This window comes from Panthera leo, chromosome D4 (genome assembly GCF_018350215.1).
Source record: "Panthera leo isolate Ple1 chromosome D4, P.leo_Ple1_pat1.1, whole genome shotgun sequence".
Lineage (NCBI taxonomy): Eukaryota > Metazoa > Chordata > Mammalia > Carnivora > Felidae > Panthera > Panthera leo.
In genome coordinates this window covers 62,254,802-62,274,728 of record NC_056691.1, presented here as the reverse complement: position 1 = coordinate 62,274,728, position 19,927 = coordinate 62,254,802, and the positions used below count along the sequence as shown (strand labels likewise).

Genomic DNA, 19,927 nt, shown 5'->3' with positions numbered 1-19,927 from the left:
ATATCATACTGTATGTTTTTGTGATTTGATTGTAACCATTGTTGTGAGTCATTCATGTTGATTGAAAAACTGATTTCATTTTTGTTTCTCCATACCAGGGCTAAGCAAACTTTTCTGTAAAGAGTCAGATAATAAAATATTTTAGGTTTTTCGTGCCAGTAAGTCTCTTGTCAGAACTGTTCAACACTGCCCTGGTAACACAAAAGCAGCAACAGATTACATGTAAATGAATGCATGTGACTATGTTTCAATAAAACTATTTACAAATATGGGCTCTGAGCACAACTGGCTCCAGTACAGGTGCTTTACAGTATTTTGTTATGTGAATGTACCCCAGCTTATCAATTTTGCTGTCAAAGATCTTTTATATACACACACACACACACACATAAATATATATATTTATATGTAATATAAATATAATTGATAATTAACAATTATGTAATTATATTATAATCAATATTAATATTGATATATAATATATATATAAGTGTATACACACATACACACATATATATACACTCTTAGGAAAACCTAGGAATGGCTGTTCGTACGGTATTTCTTCTGTTGCTTGTGGTACCCAGGTCTCTTGTATTTCTCTTTGGCTTGACAGTTTAATTGTGTTGTGTGAAGGTGGAGTACTAAACTTTATTGATCCATTCACTGTACTTATATTTAGTATTATGTAGAATCCATGAGCCTTTTTAGCACAGTTTTGATCAGCAGTTATTTGAAATCCACTCAAGTTAAAGTAGACAATGAATATATTGGGTCATTACAGGAGTAACTCATAAAACCCAAGGGCTAGGAATTTTGGAGGCAGGAATTGAAACCCATCAGGAACCAAAGTGGTTTTCTCTACTTTTTCTTCTGGATTGTGTAGTCTTTATCTCTGTGCCTTTGCCTCATTATTAGCTATGTCTGCAGACTGGCTTTTTTCTCCTTGCACGTGGCTATCCTAGCCTGGCTGTGCATGAGTCAATACTCCAAATAAAGTCTCCAAAAAGAGGATCTGGTTGGCTTAGAATGGAGTCAGTATCCACCTTTGATGGAGATGCTGCATCATGGAGATGGAGTTGGGGAGGTTGATCAGATTGTGAAAGGGTTGCTGCTTCCACATCTAGAGGTAGTCAGATTCTCTTTGAAGGATCTGGGGACCACTCCTAATACGAAAACTATAACAGACTAAGGTCAGAGCCGTTAGCAGTCAGTGGATTCTTTGTCCAAAGGGTATTGCTCCATTTAATGTGGTTGGCTAGCTACAAGTCCATTTACCTTCATCATAAAACGTTTTTGTTCTGCCCTATAGTGAAACCAAGGGAATGGTGCTTACTAAAATTAGGATTTACTGTTTCTGGCCTTTCATGATCTAGTAACATGGTAGCAGTCCACTGACTGGCTTCTTTTCTGAAATCCATTTTGGTTCCTTGTGAATACATCTTTCTCTGCATATCTGCCCTGTTTAAAACATTGAAGAGGCTCAGAATCCAGGGCACAGCATTAAAATTTCATGAAGTTTGTTTTTGTTTTTAAATAAACTACCTTCAAAGTGGGGCTTGAATTCATGACCCCAAGATCAAGAGTCGCATGCCCTACTGACTGAGCCAGTCATCCCAAGTTTTTTTTCTTTCTACCAGTGGGATATTCTGATTGTACCAGTGGGATTTTTGATGGTATGATAGTTGAATATTGTTCAGTGGTAGAAAACAGTATGCATATGTAGATTATTGTGTTCTTTGGCTAATTCTGTGTTATATATGATCACCAGAGCTTTAAGAATGTCCTGGTAAGCCCAGGAAAGTGTTGATTGCTAGGCTTCCTGGAACTTACCGAGTAGGGGAGAACAGCTGATTCTTCATTGGATTTGCTTATTCAGCTATGATGAAACCCAGTTGTTAGTTTTGATTTGTGGGGTTTTATGAGAAAACACCACATTTCTTAAAAGGACATTTTCAGTTTTGGAAAATACAGAAAGGGTACTTCTGTGTGTGTTGGCTCACTGATTCATTTTTGTCTGTTACTGTAGGGACAAGCTGTGGGGGGTCTGTGTCTCCATCCTGGCTCTCCTGCCTCGAGTCCTCAGGTTGATGCTGCAGAGCCTGCGGGTGAACAGAGCTGGACCTGAGGAGCTGCCTGTTGTGGGCCAGCTGCTTCGCCTGCTGCTTCAGCATGCACCCCTCAGGACTCATATGTTAACCAATGCCATCTTGGTGCAGCAGATCATCAAGAATATCACGGTAAGCATGGAACAGGGCTTTGTATTATTACTAGAAAAGGGATTCATGAGGAGGGCATGGGTGGGGTTCTCTGGGGAGGCTAGGCCTCCAGTGCATTGACTGATTCCTGGAATGAAGCCCACTGTGGTGATTTCCCAGGTTTTCCCCTGCTGACTAGCACCTGTCACTTAGCCAGAGGGAGGTCTTTGATCCAGAGTCAGTAATAAAAGGCTTAAAATACTCAAATTGAATTGGTCGCAGGAAGCTTAGAAAAGGTACAGAGCATCAGAATCACTCCTACCAGGATTCTGGTACAGACTCTTGATTAACTGTGCTTATTCAGCATGTTTTTAAACCTGAGTTGTTTAAAAAAAATTTTTTTTGATGTTTATTCATTTTTGAAAGACAGAAACAGAGCACAAGCAGGGGTGGGGCAGAGAGAGGGGGACACAGAATCTGAAGCAGGCTCCAGGCTCAGAGGTGTCAGCACAGAGCCCGATGTGGGGCTTGAACTCACGAACTGTGAGATCGTGACCAGAGCCAAAGCCCGACGTGCAACCGACTGAGCCACCCAGGGGCCCCTAAGCTAAGTTGTTTTACTTAGCTGTAGGAATAGCAACTTCATTGAGTTTTGGTAACCATAAAGTGAGATCATTCAGGTAAAGTTTTTAGTGAAACTGACATTAAGTGCTCAACAAATGTTAGTTGTCACTGAAAACATTATTTAGCAGGAATAGGCTTACGGCCAGTTCCTAGTCAGTTCGCTGGAGAATAAGAGGAAGTTAAGAAGTTGCAGGCTTCTGCTTTGTGTAATGGCTGGTTCTGCATTTATCTGTATCTGTTTTGCAGGGGCAGCTCTGTCTAGGATTCCTTTGGTGTTTTTGGTTTGGAAGAGTTAGAGGTTTTTTCTATAGGTATTTGGGGGTTTATTAGTTGATACCTGTAGTAGTACTTCAGAGTAATAGAGCTTATACATGTATATAACACAAGTTCACGTTCTGAATATTCTCAGTAGCTTTGTAGAAATAATGAAAGCAGCAGCAGAATAATTCAGAAATAGAAGGGAAGAAAAGGCAAGAATTTGGATTGTTGAGAGGTTGGAGAATCAGCTCACCTCTATAAGGAAGAGAATGACAGATTGTCAGTCGGCCTTGCAGAATTCTTCTCAGTTGATGTTAATGCAAAGATTGTGAGACTCGAGCATACCAAGGGAAGTCCAGAGTGTGGAGATGGTTGATGGTGAAATGTCATTAGTTCCTGGCAATATTTGAGAAGGAACAGATGAAACGAGAAACTGGTAGCACTTGTACTTGAGTTTATACCGAGGAATTTTCACTACTTGTGGCAATGCCCAATTAACAAATATCCTGTGGTGATTGATAAATGGAGGAGATAGGATTGTGGTGGTTCGGAGATCTCGTTTGGGTGTGAAAAATACTGTCAGGTAGCGTAACAACTTTGATATAATTCTCAAATTACTTTTGTTTTTCTCTGCAGACATTGAAGACTGGAGGTATTCAAGAACAGTGGCTCACAGACTTACATTATTGCTTCAATGTGTATATCACTGGGCATCCCCAGGGGCCCACTGCGTTGAGTACAGTGTATTGAGTACAGTGAGAGGCACCATGGTACCTCCTGTTTGAAATTGTTTATTCACGTCTATATAATTTTGAAGAGAGTAATGTTTGTCATTAAAGCTGAACTTTTAAAGAAGTTGTTTATGAACCTTCCTTTGCACTAAGGTAGGAAAATAACACAGGCTGGCTTCTTGGACCAGGACATTATACTTGGTCACAGGTGGGTAGAATATTTTGCATTTCATAGAAACTAAATATTTACAAAATATGGAATGATACAATACCTTCTGTTATTTACCAAGAAAGAATCTTTGTGGTCTCAGTTCTAGTTCATTCAGACAGCAACAGAAACCAATTTTTTATTTGGGAATGGTTGCCTTTATCCATCATGACATTCAGCTCCTCACTATGGAGTTCTGTTATTTACAGAGGTTTTCTAGCTCCTTCTGCAGGAGCAAGATTTCAAGATAGTACTACGGTTGTTTGAGGTTTTCCTCAAATGGTACTTGGTTTGATTTAGATAATTCTTCTTTCAAAATTACTTTCTACTAATGACCATAATTCTTTTAAAATTATAAGCCATATATAGCGATTTATGCTGACACCCACACCCCCAGTCAAAAAATCCATGTATAACATTTGACTACCCCAAAATTTTACTAATAGCCTACTGTTGACCAGAGGCCTTACTGATAATCAATTTACACATATTTTTTTCTGAGTGAGAGCGGGGAAAGGGAAGAGGGAGAGAGAGAATCTTCTAAGCATGCTCCACACTCAGCGTGGAGCCCAACACGAGGCTCAGTCTCATGACTGGGAGATCATGACCTGAGCTGAAGTCAAGACTCAGACGCTTAACCAACTGAGCCACCCAGGTGCCTCTACACCTATTTTGTATACGTATTATATACCTAATTCTTATAATAAAGCAAGCTAGAGAGAAGAACACATTTGCAGTACCATGGCTATATTTATTGATACTATATACATTTATTGGAAAAAAAATCCATGTTAAGAGGACCCACACAAACCTGGTTGTTCAAGGATTAACTATTTTCATAATTATGAAATAATTAGCAAATTGTAACAAAAATCAAGGTAACACTTTATTGCTGCTTATCTCTACCTGTCAGGACAGGGGTGGCAATAATCTTAAGAAAATGGAAATGCTCCTACTACAAATATTTGGGCCTAACATGCCACTGTTTATGCCTTCTGTCTACATTCCTATGGTAGCTTTGCTCTTAAAAATGTGAAAAAACTGGGGCACTTGGCTGGCTCAGTTGGTTGAGTATCCGACTTCGGCTAAGGTCATGATCTTGGAGCTTGTGAGGTTGAGCCCCGAATCAAGCTTGCTGTCTGCGCAGAGCCTGCTTCCAATCCTCTGTCCCTTCCTCCCACTCCACTCCTACCCCTTTCCCTGCTTACGCTCTCTCTCAAAAATAATTTTTGAGAAGAGAGAGAATCCAAAGGGGAGGAACAGAGAGAGGGAGACACAGAATCCAAAGCAGGCTCCAGGCTCTGAGCTGTCAGAACAGGGGGCTTGAACCCATGAACCATGAGTTCATGACCTGAGCTGAGGTTGGACTGAGCCACCCAGGCACCCCAAATATAAATAAAACTTTTAACAAAATGTGAAAAAGCCTGTAACCACTGAAATTTATTTATGCCAGGTGTTCTTATAGCTCGAATGTATGTAGGTTTAGCAGTTTTCCCTGCCAATAGGAATGGCATTTTGACAAGCTTGCTCACCTATAGGTCAGGCAGAAAATACAAGTGAATTGGTAGGTTATGCATGAATGGTCTGGTCCAACTGATAAAAATGGCTGCTATAGGACAGGCTCTTCCCCCTCTCATGTAGGTTCTTCCCTGGAGCCAAAAAACCAGGCTTGCATCAGCTGGCTGGCAGAAATCTCATGTTAGTGCTCATGTTCTTAGTTTGGCTTAGACGTTACTGTTAATTATGTGTTCTACTTTATAGCTGTACTGACTGAAGCGAGGGCAGACAGCTAGTAAGTTTTGCACGGGTATAGTCTACTGTGGTGGTTGTAGCACAGGCTAACAGTGCTGTATAAGAGCAGAAAGAAAACATCCTGACATTGTCATTCAGTTGTTACCATGTTTTCAGGCTAATAAGGCTTGAGGCATGAATATTAAAGTTTTCTCAAGGTGGAAAAGTTAATCAGCAGAGAATCAGAACTCTGCACTAGCTATTCCAGCTCCCCCGGACACGGTCTTCCTCCACAGGTGGTCGAAGCTTTGTTTTGGTTTTTGATTGAGTAGCTGATTGCAGGTTATAAGAAAAATTCTTTGATCTTCCACTATTCTCAAGGAGGTGTATACACTGCAAGTTGCTCACTGTTAAAAGCAAATACCAGAGAGATATTTGTTATTTTTAATACTGAAAAGTTCATTGCTGGTGAGGTAAAGGGTTTAGATATGGACTATTTAGGGAGCTAGGAAGGTGACTTACCAACCTTGCATTTTACATCATCCTCCAAGATACAGGACATTTTTAAAGATTGAGAGCGAAAGCACAAGTGGGTAAGGTGCAGAGGAAGAGAGAGAATCCCAAGCAGGCTCTGCACTATCAGTGGAGAGACTGACTCAGGGCTTGGACTCATGAACCATGAGGCAGTGACCTGAGCCGAAGTTGGACACTTCCACCCAGGTGCCCTGATACCTGACAGCTCTTGAAGAACCTTGACTGGGAGAGGCCAGGTACTTGAGCTGGGACTGGGACCTAGGTCTTCAGTCTGTCTAGAATAACTGGTATAGCTTTCTTTATGTAGGTCATACATAACACAAACACATATACACATGTATTTCTCAACTTGCCATGTACCACACACTAGGCTATATAGTACATTCTAGAAAACCATTTCATTTGAAAATTTACTATCTTCAAGGATGACAGACTGATAGGCATATCAATCTTAAAATGGGTATTTTTAGGCCTTTTTATGACTTTGAAGTTACTTATAGCATGAAAACTTTTAAGATGTCACAGTTGGAAAACAGTGATGTATTCAACCCTCTTGCTGAGGCCAAATTGCTCTGTTTTTCCTCTCTGGAGCAAAGGAGCAAACATGAAAGGTGAGTAGTTTCAGAAAGTTACAAACATGTCTTACTTTTTCTCTCCTGGTTTTATTATGGTTATTTAAAGTGAACTACTGATACTGAATTCTGTTTCTGGCTGCCTTTACTGTATCAAGTCTTGAGTTATCTGTATACCCATCTGTAGATGGGCAGGAATATTCTGCATTCATACAAAGGGGTTATCATTAGTAGTCATCACTTGAGCCATGGTTATTCCATTCATTGGAATGGGCTTTTTAAAGGTAGTTCTTTTATATTTAAAAAGAAGGGCTCCCAAATTTAGGAGTGTGAGCCCAAGCAAGGGAGAGAGGCAGAAGGGAGTCGTTGGGGGGGGGGGGGGGTAGAAAATGAATAAATCTCAAGCTCTGTGATGAGCATGGAAGCCTGCTTAACACAGGGCTTGATCTCACTGCCATGAGATCATGACCTGAGCCGAAATCCAGAGTCAGATGCTTAACTGAGCCACCCAGGTGCACCCTGGAGGTTATATATTTATATACATATATAAGTTATATGTATATGCTCTCTGACCAATACTATGCTGCTATTTTGTGGGTGGTATACGGGGGTTGCTGTTGAAGGACTAGAGAAAACGGGTTGTGGAGTCTCCCAAATGCATGTAGAGAAACACAGGCGCAGGAGGCTATATACTTTGCTATATCCAGCTCACTTTCTGCTTCCTCTTTAAAGAGGTAAAGGCACTACTAAAGCCTCTCCTATGCTGGAAGTTGGGAGCAACAATCCTTGCTCAAGTATTTGAGCACCTACTGTGTGCCAAATAATTTCCTAAAAGTGAATAGGACAGTGAGCAAATCAGAAGATCCTTAACCCCATGGAATTCTCAAAGCAAAAAAATGAACTAACATTTTTATTCATGGAGAAGACCAAAATTAATGTTCTCTTTTTGGTTCAGTTGGGCACAACTGACACACAGAAATTTCTGCAATGTGGAATCACAGATGCCCATTTCCATGGAAACTATTTATAGATGCTTTCTGTATGAAACATATATGGGCTCCAGCTACACTAATTAGCAGCTCTGATAATCAGCTCACTGGATAGTGCCTTAATGTACATGTATAGACTTAACAAAACCTTGTGTTCCCCCATTTAGGGTTAGGAAAGATTCTCTTAAGACCTCGTCTGTTTTCAAGCCACTTAGAATTACATGTGTAGGACAAACAAGCTACTTGTTCATGTGAAATCCCAAAAAACCACTAAGTATATTTGAGTTTGTTTATTCGTCCCTTAACTAAACCCTTTGACTAAAAACCTTTTGTGTTTCTAAACACCTCATTTTTATGATTTCTGATGGTCTCAAGAGAAAAACCCAGGACTAAGTAAAAAAAAAATGTTTTATTTAAATGCGACTTTTCTGGTAGTTCTATCTGACCATTGTTTTTGAAACTAATTTTCAATTCATTCAAGTAGAACAAAAGCTTTTTTTTTTTTTTAAACATGGAAAGTTTCAAAGGAATCAAGGCCCACAGTTGTAACTACCCTATCCGCTACTCCCTGATCAGCCTGCCTATATTACATGAGTTGCCCAACCCATATTAAAGATTGGGCAGTAATTACACTGTCCCCTACCTCCAGGTTCCCCCCCCCCCCAATCAAAAACTAAATGAATGTTAAAGTTCACACTGACAGTCATTGTTCACCTTCCAGCTGCACTCTATTCCTGCAGGATGACTGGATCAGCAAGGGTGGGGTGGGGGGAGCGTGTTGCCATAGCCACCCATGAACAACACTGGATCTGGCATTAACTGCTGACAGCACTGAACTTATCACCCAGATTTAATGCTGGTGTGAATGAAGGGGGCCCAGAGTAAAATACTCTTGTCTTGCAGTTGAAAAGAAAGTTCCCTGAGCATGAGTGAAATTGTGCACGGTGAAGCCTGAACAGGACGTGTTATTAAATATTACATGTCCCCTTCATGGGGCCGTGAAAGGCAAAGGCCAGAATTTGTGGTTAAGGAACCTCTCAAGTTTGGGAAGGAGATGAAGAATCTTAATGTGAAATCAATACAGAACAAGAATTCCCAAGGTATTACTTTGAAGAATGACAGCATTTTCATCTTCCCCCCTTCATGTGAACAAGTATGTAAAAGTACCATTTATTGTCTCTACTGGAGGTAATGTTAACAACTTGTGGTTGTGAAAATAACTTGCCTGTTAGGGAGGCATGTTGATTGCAGTAATAATTCCATGAAAGGGGAATGAAAAACATGTACACCTCAAAGGAAATGACCATATTGGATTTCCAATATCCCTAGCAATCTCTATCCTCATGTCTTCCATCTTTGAGGATGAAACAAAAAAGGCAAATGCTTCCCCACATTGTCTTCCCAATCTGCTTTGCCAGTGCAGTGGCTACCTTACCTGAATTGAGATGCAGCACAGGATGGGCTTTGGAAGATCTTGTGGGATGAGGAACTTTCCCTTCTTGAGAACAACCTGAAATCAACCAACAGTGACTATTCCTCTCTGACCAAGGTTAGCTGTGGCCTCACCAAGTTCTAAGTTCCTTTTTGAGGTAAAGACTTGAGCTTGTTGATATCTGCCAAGAGAAATTAGGTATAGTGTGGAAATACCATGTAGGCCCAGAGTAAAGTCCTGAGATTTTGCTGCCTGGGCTGCAGATCTATTTCTCAAGTGCCTTAGCTCCCCAAAAGAAAAAAGTTGAGCCATCTAGGCCTCTTCTCTGCTGAGTTTATTTGAATGGGTTCTTTCCAGAGCTGAAAATGTTCCAATTTAAAGCAATTCGTCTGCTGAGCAAGTATTTACTATTGTGCGTGGGTCTGGGGCATTCCCACAGATGGGCAGCCCTGTACTATTTTAGCATAAGGAAGGTCAAAGTGAGGCAGGCAAGGTGTTCCTGCTTCTGGAGCCCTCCAAATGGGTAATATAAGGGGAGGACCCAAGCAGTGGTCTGGAGGGGTTTAAAGGGTAATGAAGGCCAGCAGAAGACCTCTTGATTGAGATGCCAGAATGCATCATCAAACCAGTTCTGAGCTAGAATTGCTGGAGGGGAGGCATTAAATGTGTGTTGAAAATTCTCTTGGTTCTTGGAAGTAAAGTTCCTATCTGAATGGAGTTTTGCCCAGTGTAATTAAATCCCATTTCAGATTCTGATACAACACTCTGGGGGTGCTTGTTGTCAACTACAACGTGCCCAGAAGGACATTTACCGTAGATTTGCTTGAGTACTAAGTGTCTGGTGGACTTTGTGCCTGAGCTGCCCTTGGATGAACTCTTCGTGGTCCTGCTTACTGCAGTGGTCTTTGGGGGGGTTAGTTCCAGTTCTTTCCTCCAAACTTGGAGCAGCAATGCCAGGCACTCTTGGTTCCATCTGTCCACATCTCTGGTTCCAAGCTGCTTCATGTGCAGAAGGTGGGACAGGTGCTTCCTAAGCTGGTAGCTGGTGAGGTCAGAAGAGAGGAGAGACTTTAAGATCACAGTACTGAGAAAAGAAAGTTTCCTTTGGGTTCCTAGAAGCTATAGGTATAGTTTGCTGAACTGGGAGATTCATTTAAGCTCCCATTCCTAATTTACAGTGGCAGTAGGTTTAATGTTGAAAAAAAAAAAATCATTATTTTTTTTTTTAAATCAAACAGTTCCTGAACTAGGAATCAGATGAGTCTGCCCTCAGGGTGGGCAATGTGTAATGTGTAAATAAATGAGAAGTACTATGTAAAACCGAGGAGCTAGATTGCATGAGATCATGTGAGACTGATAATTCTTGGTGGTCTGGTAAGGCTTTATAAGGCTGATACTTGTGCTGGGTTTTAAAGGATGCATAGGAGCTTACTGGGCAGAGAAGGGTACTCTAGGCAGAACTGGCCTAAGTGGAGATATGGACATTTGTGCCAGGAAAGTAATGAGAGGTGTACGAAGCATTGTGTATTTTGTGAAGAAGGATGGAAGGCTAGGCTACACTGTAGAAGGAGCCAACATTTGTTCAGAGCCTGTTACATGTCAGGCACATTCCTCATGATAAAGGTGAAAATCCATCAAGTAGACAGGGCTGAGTAGATGGCACATCACACCAGGATGACAACATAGGTTGTTCCTTACTTCCCCTTAAAAAAACAACAACTAACAACTATTCACGGATAAGACACCACTGAGAAAGTCCTAGAACATGGGAGAGAGGCTGCAGCCCCATGCACCACAGGGGCCAAGACAGACTACAATGGGATATGAGGAACAGCTACATGCAGACTGCACTGCCCCTCCATCAGGCTGGTGTAGCACCACACCAAAGTGACTTTAGCCTATGGTTCCTCAAATGGGAAAAGGGAACCCAGGGCGGAATCCAGCACCTCCAGCATTGTAGGTCACTTCTTGGGAGCCCCCACTCCGGTCTCATCCCATGGGGAATCTGTGGGACTTGGCCACTGGGAGTCTGTGATGGGGAAGGTAGGGGCTTGCAACAACCAGGATGTGGGTCTTTGCAGACCAAGTTCCTACCTGCAGTGTCCAAGTAGTAGTCCCAATCTTTAATTTTGCTCATCTGCAGAGCCAAAACAGAGGTGCGGTCTGACCAGGGAACTCAGCAGGGTGCCTGAGTGGTTCTTAAAGAGCCTTGTCAACCCTGGAAGTCTGGTCTGCTTCAACTCAGGCAGGGGAGCTGAGGCATAACCTGGCCCACACATGAGTGTTGCTCCTGGCCCTACCTGACCAAAGCCTGGACAGACCACCTGGAGAGGTATAGCAGGTAGAGCTGGTTATCTGCAAAGCGAAAACCGTGACCCTGTATAGCCAGGGACCTTGGGGTGCAGGTCAGCTTGAGTCAGCCACAAAACTTTAGGCCTTGGAGCTGGTTCTCATGCTCTCCATGAGCAGGGCAAGTGATTCATAGCCCTAGCCATTGCTGAATAGAGCCTTCAGCCCATCTGACCAGGAAACCTAGCCAGATCACACAGGAAGCTGTGTAGCCCATCCAAAGCCCTTCTTATAGGGCACTTGAAGAGAAAACACAGCCTGGTATTATCCCTGTCTGCACGGCAAAACTGGTGGCCCCCACCTGGCCAGGAAACTCCATGCACAATCTTGTCTGACTTGAGTCCCCAAACAACCTGTGCAGGCCCTACGGCCTGTCCTGCTGCTCTGTCAGTTCAGGGAAGTGACTTCATAGCCCCACCTACTAGTAAGCCTGACTAGAAAACCCAGGCAACTGCAGAGCCCATCCTAAAGCCTTGCTTGGGCAGAGAACCAACTCAGCAGTCCTATTCAACTATTCCCAGCTAGCAGCACACCCCACCCCTTGCCCCACCCCAACCTCAGAGCTTGCCCTGCCCAAAAACAGACTGCCTTAAAAGCAACCTTCATCTGCCCAAGAATGTTACTAGTAGACATGTCCAGAAACCCAAACTGAGCTGCCTGGTGAAGAACTCTTGGTTAAAGCAAACCTATGAAGTATGGAAGAGTAGACCACTTCTTCAAATGTTGAGATAGCAGCATCAGAAATTAGGAATCACAAAAGAATCAGGTAGACATGACCATGCCAAAGGAAGCTAATAAAGTTCTGGTAACTGACTCTAAAATAGAGATCTGCAAGGGGCACCTGGGTTGGCTCACTTGGTTAAACATCTGACTTTGGCTTAGGTCATGATCTCGTGGTTCGTGAGTTCGAGCTGCATACCAGGCTGTGTGCCGACAGTGCAGAGCCTGGAGCCTACTTCATATTCTGTGTCTCCCTCCCACTCTGCCCCTCCCCGACCTGTGCACGCACGTGTGCTCTCAAAAAGACAACATTAAAATTTTTAAAAAAAGGACATGGAGATCTGTAAACTGTTCTACAAACAATTCAGAATTCTTTAAAAAAGTTTAGTGAATTACAAGAATGCACAGACAACTAAATAAAATTAGCAAAATAATGCATGAACAAAATGAGAAATTCAACAAAGAAAAATGGGGGGGGGGTGCAGAAAAAGAAATCCTAGAGCTGAAAAATACAATGTCTGAACTGAAGAATTCAATAGAGAACTTGAAAATCAGACTCGACCATGTAGAAGAAAGAATCTGTGACCTAGAAAACAGGGCATTTAAAATTATGTAGTCAGAGGAGCGAAGGAAAAAAGAATGAAAAAGTGAAGAAGGTATATGGGACTTATATAGGACATGCTAAAATGAATTGCATTATGGGAATTTGAGAAGAGAAAAAGAATGGGACAGAAAATATATTTAGGGCAGTAACAGCTGAAAGTTTCTCAAACTTGGAGAGAGAAATGGACATTGAGATCCATGAAGCTGAAAGGACTCTAAATAGAACCTGAATAGTGCTACACTGAGACACACTATATTGTCATGAGTCTAATGTTGAAATAAGCAAAAGAAAAATTATAACTATGAATGCACTTCTCAACAAAAAGTTTTCAGGCCAGGAGAGAACAGGATGATATATTAAAAATATTAAAGGAAAAAACTGTCAAGAATTCTATAGTTGGCAAAACTGTCCTTTAGAAATGAAAGAGAGAAAAAACAAACTAAAACTGAAGTAGCTCATAATCTTACTAGACCTTCCTTGTAAGAAATGATAACGGGAATTCTTTGAAAGTAAAAGGATGCTAGTTAACATCATAAATACTTAAGGTAGCCTAAAACTCACTGGTAATAGTAAACATATAGTCAAAATTAGAATTTGTAATATGATAATGGTTGTGCATTATGTACTTTTAAAAGTTTAAAAACTTAAGGGGCACCTGGTGGCTTAGTTGGTTAAGTGTCTGACTCTTGATTTCAGCTCAGGTTATGATCTCATGGTTTGTGAGATAGAGGCCTGCATCCAGCTCTGTGCTAACAACATGGAGCCTCCTTGGGATTCTCTTTCTCCCTCTCTCTGACCCTCCCCCGCTTGTGATCTCTCAACCTCTCTCAAAATAAACTTAAAAAAACATTAAAAAAGGTAATAAAAGTAACCATAACTACAATGGCATGAAACTAGAAATCAATTCTAGGAAAACTGGGAAATTCACAAATAAATCGAAGTTAACATTTTTCCTGAGCAACCAATGGATCAAAGAATGAATAAAAGGAAAACAAAGTATCTTGAGACCAAAATGAAATAAAACACACCAAAACTTATAGAATGCAGCAACAACAGTTTTAAGAGGGAAGTTCAGAGTAATAAATGCCTACATTAAGAATCAAGAAAGATCTCAACAAAACTAAAAGGCAACCAACGGAATGGGAAAAGATATTTGCAAATGACATATCGGACAAAGGGCTAGTATCCAAAATCTATAAAGAGCTCACCAAACTCCACACCCAAAAAACAAATAACCCAGTGAAGAAATGGGCAGAAAACATGAATAAACACTTCTCTAAAGAAGACATCCGGATGGCCAATAGGCACATGAAAAGATGTTCAACGTCGCTCCTCATCAGGGAAATACAAATCAAAACCACACTCAGATATCACCTCACGCCAGTCAGAGTGGTCAAAATGAACAAATCAGGAGACTATAGATGCTGGAGAGGATGTGGAGAAACAGGAACCCTCTTGCACTGTTGGTGGGAATGCAAATTGGTGCAGCCGCTCTGGAAAGCAGTGTGGAGGTTCCTCAGAAAATTAAAAATAGACCTACCCTATGACCCAGCAATAGCACTGCTAGGAATTTATCCAAGGGATACAGGAGTGCTGATGCATAGGGGCACTTGTACCCCAATGTTTATAGCGGCACTCTCAACAATAGCCAAATTATGGAAAGAGCCTAAATGTCCATCAACTGATGAATGGATAAAGAAATTGTGGTTTATACACACAATGGAATACTACGTGGCAATGAGAAAGAATGAAATATGGCCTTTTGTAGCAATGTGGATGGAACTGGAGAGTGTGATACTAAGTGAAATAAGCCATACAGAGAAAGACAGATACCATATGGTTTCACTCTTATGTGGATCCTGAGAAACGTAACAGAAACCCATGGGGGAGGGGAAGGGAAAAAAAAAAAAAAAAGAGGTTAGAGTGGGAGAGAGCCAAAGCATAAGAGACTCTTAAAAACTGAGAACAAACTGAGGGTTGATGGGGGGTGGGAGGGAGGGGAGGGTGGGGGATGGGTATTGAGGAGGGCACCTTTTGGGATGAGCACTGGGTGTTGTATGGAAACCAATTTGACAATAAATTTCATATATTAAAAAAAAAAAAAGAAGAAAGATCTGATAACCTACTCTTTAAGAAAGTAGGAAAAGAACAAACTAAGTCCAAAGTTAGAAGGAAGGAAATAATAAAGATTAGAGCAGAAATAAGAGCAGGAAAACAACAGAAGATTAACAAAACGAAGACTTGGTTCTTTGAAAAGAAACAAAATTGACAAAACTTTAGCTAGACTAACCAAGGCAAAAAGAGAGATGATCCAAATCAAAATTATGATTAAAAAAGGAGACATTACAACTGATCCCCAATAGAAAGGCAAAGGACCATAAGATACTACTATGAACTGGAACAACCATAAGATGCTATATGACAAACTGGACAACGTAGAAGTAATGGAAGTTATTAGAAACCTGTAAGACTGAATCAAGAAGAAACAAAGTATATAGTCAATGTTCTACATCATGTTAATAAAATCATACGATTATCACAATAGAAGCAGAAAAAGCATTTTTACAAAATTTGACATCTGTTCATGGTAAAAATTTAACAAATTAGGTATATAAGAAATGTACCTCAACATAATAACGGCAACATGACAAGTCCACAGTTAACATCAGTGGTGAAAAGTTGAAAACTTTTCCTCTGAGAATGGGAACAAGACCAGGGTGCCCACTCACAACTCCTATTCAACACAGTACTGGAAGTCCTAGCTAGAGCAGTCAGGCAAGAAAAAGAAATAAAAGGCATCACATAAAGAAAGGAAGAAGTGACTCTGTCTCTATTTGCAGATGATTTTACATATAGAAAAACTTCATGACTCCAGAAAGTGTTAGAGCTAATGAACAAATTCAGTAGAGTTGTAGGATACAAAGTTAACATACAAAAATAAGTGACATTTCCATACACTAAAAAATTATCTGCAAAACTAATAAAATGACCCCCATTTACAACAGCACCAAAAACAGTAAGATAGGAATAAATTCAACTGAAGAAGTGAAAGATCTCTACTGAAAACTACAAAACACCGATGAAATAAATTGAAGACACAAATAAATAGAAAGATATTCTGTCTTCTCAGATTGCAGGAATATTATAACATCCATAGTACCCAAAGTCATCTATAGATTCAGTGAAATCCCTATTAAGATTCCAGTGGCATTTTTTATAGAAGTAGGAAAAACAATTATAAAATTTACATGGAACCATAAAAGTACCCAAATAGCCAAAGCAATCCTGAGAAAGAAGAACAAAGAGAGAAGTATCATACTTCCTGATTTCAAGCTTTATTATAAACTCATAGTAATCAAAACAGTATGGTACCAGCATAAAAATAGATGCATAGACCAATGGAAGAGAACTAAAATCCTAGAAATAAACCCATGCGTATATGGTCAATTATATTTGACAAGGGAGCCAAGCACACTCCATGGAGGAAAGACCATTTGTTTTATAGATGGTGCTGGAAAAACTGGATATTCACACGTAAAAGAATGAAACTAGACCCCTATCTTACACCACTCACAAAAATAGACTTGATATGGATTAAAAAGCCTTAAATGTAAGACCAGAAATTCCTAAAAGAAAACCCAGGAAAAAAGCCCCCTGACAGATATGTTGCCAGATTTGTTTTGTTTTTGTTTGTTTGTTTTGGATAGGACACTGAAAGCACAAACAAACAAGCAGGGCTACAAAGTAAAAAGATTCAGCACAGCAAAATAATCAACAAAATTAAAAGACAACTATGGAAGAGGAAAAATATTTACAACTCATGTATCTGATAAGAGGTTATTATCTAAAATATATAAGGAACTCCTACAACTAAATAGCAAAAAACCCCAAATAATCCATTGATAAAAATGGGCAAAGGACCTGAATAGACATTTTTCCAAAGAAGATACATGAATGGACAACAGGTACACAAGAAGGTGCTCAACATCATTAATAATAGGGGAAATACAAATCAAAATCACAATGATATACCACATCATGTCTGTTAGGATGGCAATTATCAAAAGACAAGAGGTAACAAATGTTGGTGAGGGTGTGCAGAAAATGGAAGTCTTGTGCACTGTTGATGGGACAGTAAATTGGTTTGGCCACTATGGAAAGCAGTATGGATTTCCCTCAAAGAGTTAAAAATAGAGCTACCATATGATGCATCAATTCCACTTCTGGGGATTTATATAGAAGGAGATGAAAAACTGTTGAGATACCTGCGTCTCCACGTTCACATTAGCATTATTTACAATAGGCAAGACATGGAAGTGTCCACCCATGGGTGAATCAATAAAGAAATGGTGGTGTATATACACAGTAGAATATTATTCAGCCATAAAAAGAAGGAAATGCTGCCATTTGTGGCAACACGGATGGCCCTTGAGGGCATTATGCTAAGTGAAGTCAGAAAGAAATACTGTATGGTTTTACTCTTACGTGTAATCTTAAAAGATCAAATTTGTGGTTACCAGAGGCAACGGGTGAGGGGAGGAGGAACTGGGTGTAGATGATCCAAAAGATACACACTTACAGTTATGAGATAAATAAGTGCTGGGGATATAATGGACAACATGATAACTATAGTTAACACTGCTTTATGGTCTATATGAAAGTTGATGAGAGTAAATCCTAAAAGTTCTCATCACAAGGGGAAAAAAAACCAATTTAAGTATCTCCCTGAGATAATGGATGTTAACTAAACTTATTGTGGTAATCATTTCATAGGAATCATATATGTAAGCCAAGTCATTATGCTGTACACCTTATACAAGGCTGTAGGTCAGTTACAGCTCAATGAAACTGGTGGGGAAAGAGGCTGAGTAACTTGCAGAAGGTCTCACAGCTAGAGCCAGGAGAGACCAACATTCAAACTTGGTGCCGTCTGGTCTAACAGCCAAATACTGCTAAGGACTTTGATCTGTACTATGTACTTAGTGGGCATCGGCAAAGGGTTTTAAAAAGGATGGCAAAAGTAAGAGCTGTATTTTACTAGGTTCATTCTGTTGCAGGATGGGGCCTGGAGTGGGAGAAAGGTATGGGACATGGGGATGATGGCTGTCTTTACATCTAACGTTGGGTTGGTGGGGTCTATCCACATGCACTCTAAAACTTACTGAACACAGCTGTTTTGGAGCCTCTCAAGGAAACCTGCATCACTGTTCATTATCGGGTTGGTAGCTGATGAGTTACTAGTGAGCTTATAAGGTGCTGCAGAAAGCAACAGGCCCCATGTCTGATTTTACCATACACCAAATGGGAAATGACGTCTTCCTGAAGTCTGCTGAGAAGTCTTTGTGGTACTAGGCGCAGGTACTAGGTACTTCTCTCTTGCCCTAAAGGCCGATTTCACTCAAACTGCATGACTCTTCTTTTTCCTGTAGCATGCCAAACCAGGCACCTCTCTACTAGAGTATAGATCACGCTTCCAAAAAGCCAACTATGGAGAAAAGCTGGAGATAACGGGGCAATACTGCTCCATAGTTCGGCCTCTTTGGTTTGTGGGCAGAAAACTCACTGGGAAGCCCAGGTGTTGGCTTTCACTGTGTACAGCTTCCACCTAATAGATAGCGGAATGCAGACTTTTGAGTCTCTGTCCAGATGATAGGATGGTGCCAGGGGTTAGAGTAACAGCCTCTGTTCTTCTATTTTCAAGGAAAATAGCACTTCTGGTTTGTTGAGAGTCCTAAGATGCCCAGTCATCCCTATCAGCCCAGTGCTCACGGCTCTCCTTATGGTCCAGCCCGGCCTTGCTTACTGACCTCACAACATGCTAGAGAAGAGCTGATAGGAAGGTAGTTTACAAATGTTTAGATTAAGACGGAAGTGTTTAACACAACAACTGCTCTCAGCCACAGCAACTCTCCAGCCTCACTTAGGTCATCCAGTATCCAGTTTCAACATTGAAAATAAAGTCTTGATTGGTAATAAGATTCACACGTTAAGACTAAGCCTCACTCACCGCCTCAGGGCCCAAGGTTCACACTGCTCGCCCTACCCCTGCCCGTTTCCCAGTCTGCCCGTCTCTGTCCTCAACATGTCTCCTATGATAGTCTGCATTTGTGGAGCACGCGTGTGCCAAGCCCTGTGCTCTACCCCACCCCTCGTTGGTCCTTAGGTTTCGTGTCAGACACCATACCCTGCTCCAGGACAATGCTGTGAGCTCCCATACTTAAAACAGAAGATGCACAGGCTGTATAACAGAATCAATGGAACTGTTTCTACTGTCACCAGACACGCGACTTCCCACAATGCGCAGCATCCCACAATCCCTTTGGGAGTCAAAGTCCCATCTCAGAATTGCACAATGGTGCAGCCAGAGGGCCTGTGTAATTGCCTCCCCAGATGGGCCTACAGACTATGAGCCCACTGTTCCTGGGGGGATGACTGAAGGCTCATTTGCTGCTATGCACACTTACGGACAGGACCTGTCAGCTTCTGACTCTTCAAAGGAGTCAAAGAAACAGCTTGACTGGAAGGCATTTCAGCTAGGGAGCAGCTGTGGGGCCTGATATGGTACACCTTGTTGGCTTGTTTCGATCCCAAGTTTCAGCTGAAATACTTAAAAAGTTCCTCTGGGACGGTAGCCAGTGCACATCCTGGCAGAACTCCCCAAGGAGGGAGAGCAAGGACCATCCTCATCTATGGCTTCAGAGTCAGACTATCTCTGCTTCAAGCCAGTACAGCACTTATTAGCTCTGCAACCTTGGTGGGTTGATTAAGTTCTCTGTGCTTCAGTTTCCTCATCTGTGAAATGGGGGATAAGAACAGTGCCTCACACGGTTATTGGGAAGGATTAAATCCGTTAACACAGTGCTCGCTTCGGCAGCACATACTAAAATTGGAACGACACAGAGAAGATTAGCGTGGCCCCTGCACAAGGATGACACACAAATTCATGAAGCGTTCCATATTTAAAAAAAAAATGTTAACAC

At 41.2% G+C, this 19,927-nt stretch overlaps 2 protein-coding genes and 1 non-coding gene across 16 annotated transcripts in view; 2 read left to right on the top strand and 1 right to left on the bottom strand.

The window, feature by feature from the left end:
- The window catches only part of TEX10 (testis expressed 10), a 60,656-nt gene extending 56,765 nt beyond the window's left edge, over positions 1-3,891 (top strand). For both annotated transcript variants that reach the window (XM_042913002.1, XM_042913003.1), the window contains exons 14-15: positions 2,027-2,237; positions 3,714-3,891. In XM_042913002.1, the coding sequence (XP_042768936.1) occupies positions 2,027-2,237; positions 3,714-3,827 (325 nt within the window). In that variant the 3' untranslated portion in view covers positions 3,828-3,891. The remainder of the gene's footprint in view (positions 1-2,026; positions 2,238-3,713) is intronic.
- A 1,488-nt stretch (positions 3,892-5,379) lies between these two features.
- INVS (inversin) overlaps positions 5,380-19,927 on the bottom strand; it is a 173,909-nt gene continuing 159,361 nt past the window's right edge. For 11 of the 13 annotated variants that reach the window (XM_042913663.1, XM_042913664.1, XM_042913662.1 and 8 more), the window contains 3 exons: positions 10,087-10,316; positions 9,278-9,352; positions 5,380-6,154 (listed from right to left, as the gene is read on the bottom strand). In XM_042913663.1, coding sequence (XP_042769597.1) covers positions 6,003-6,154; positions 9,278-9,352; positions 10,087-10,316 — 457 coding nt within the window. In that variant the 3' untranslated portion in view covers positions 5,380-6,002. Of the gene's footprint in view, positions 6,155-9,277; positions 9,456-10,086; positions 10,317-19,927 lie in introns of those variants that run through there. The other 2 variants (XR_006196012.1, XM_042913672.1) reach the window with 2 other exon arrangements.
- Positions 19,808-19,910, top strand: LOC122205771. Its single transcript, XR_006196258.1, has one exon. It is a non-coding gene; the product is annotated as a U6 spliceosomal RNA (small nuclear RNA).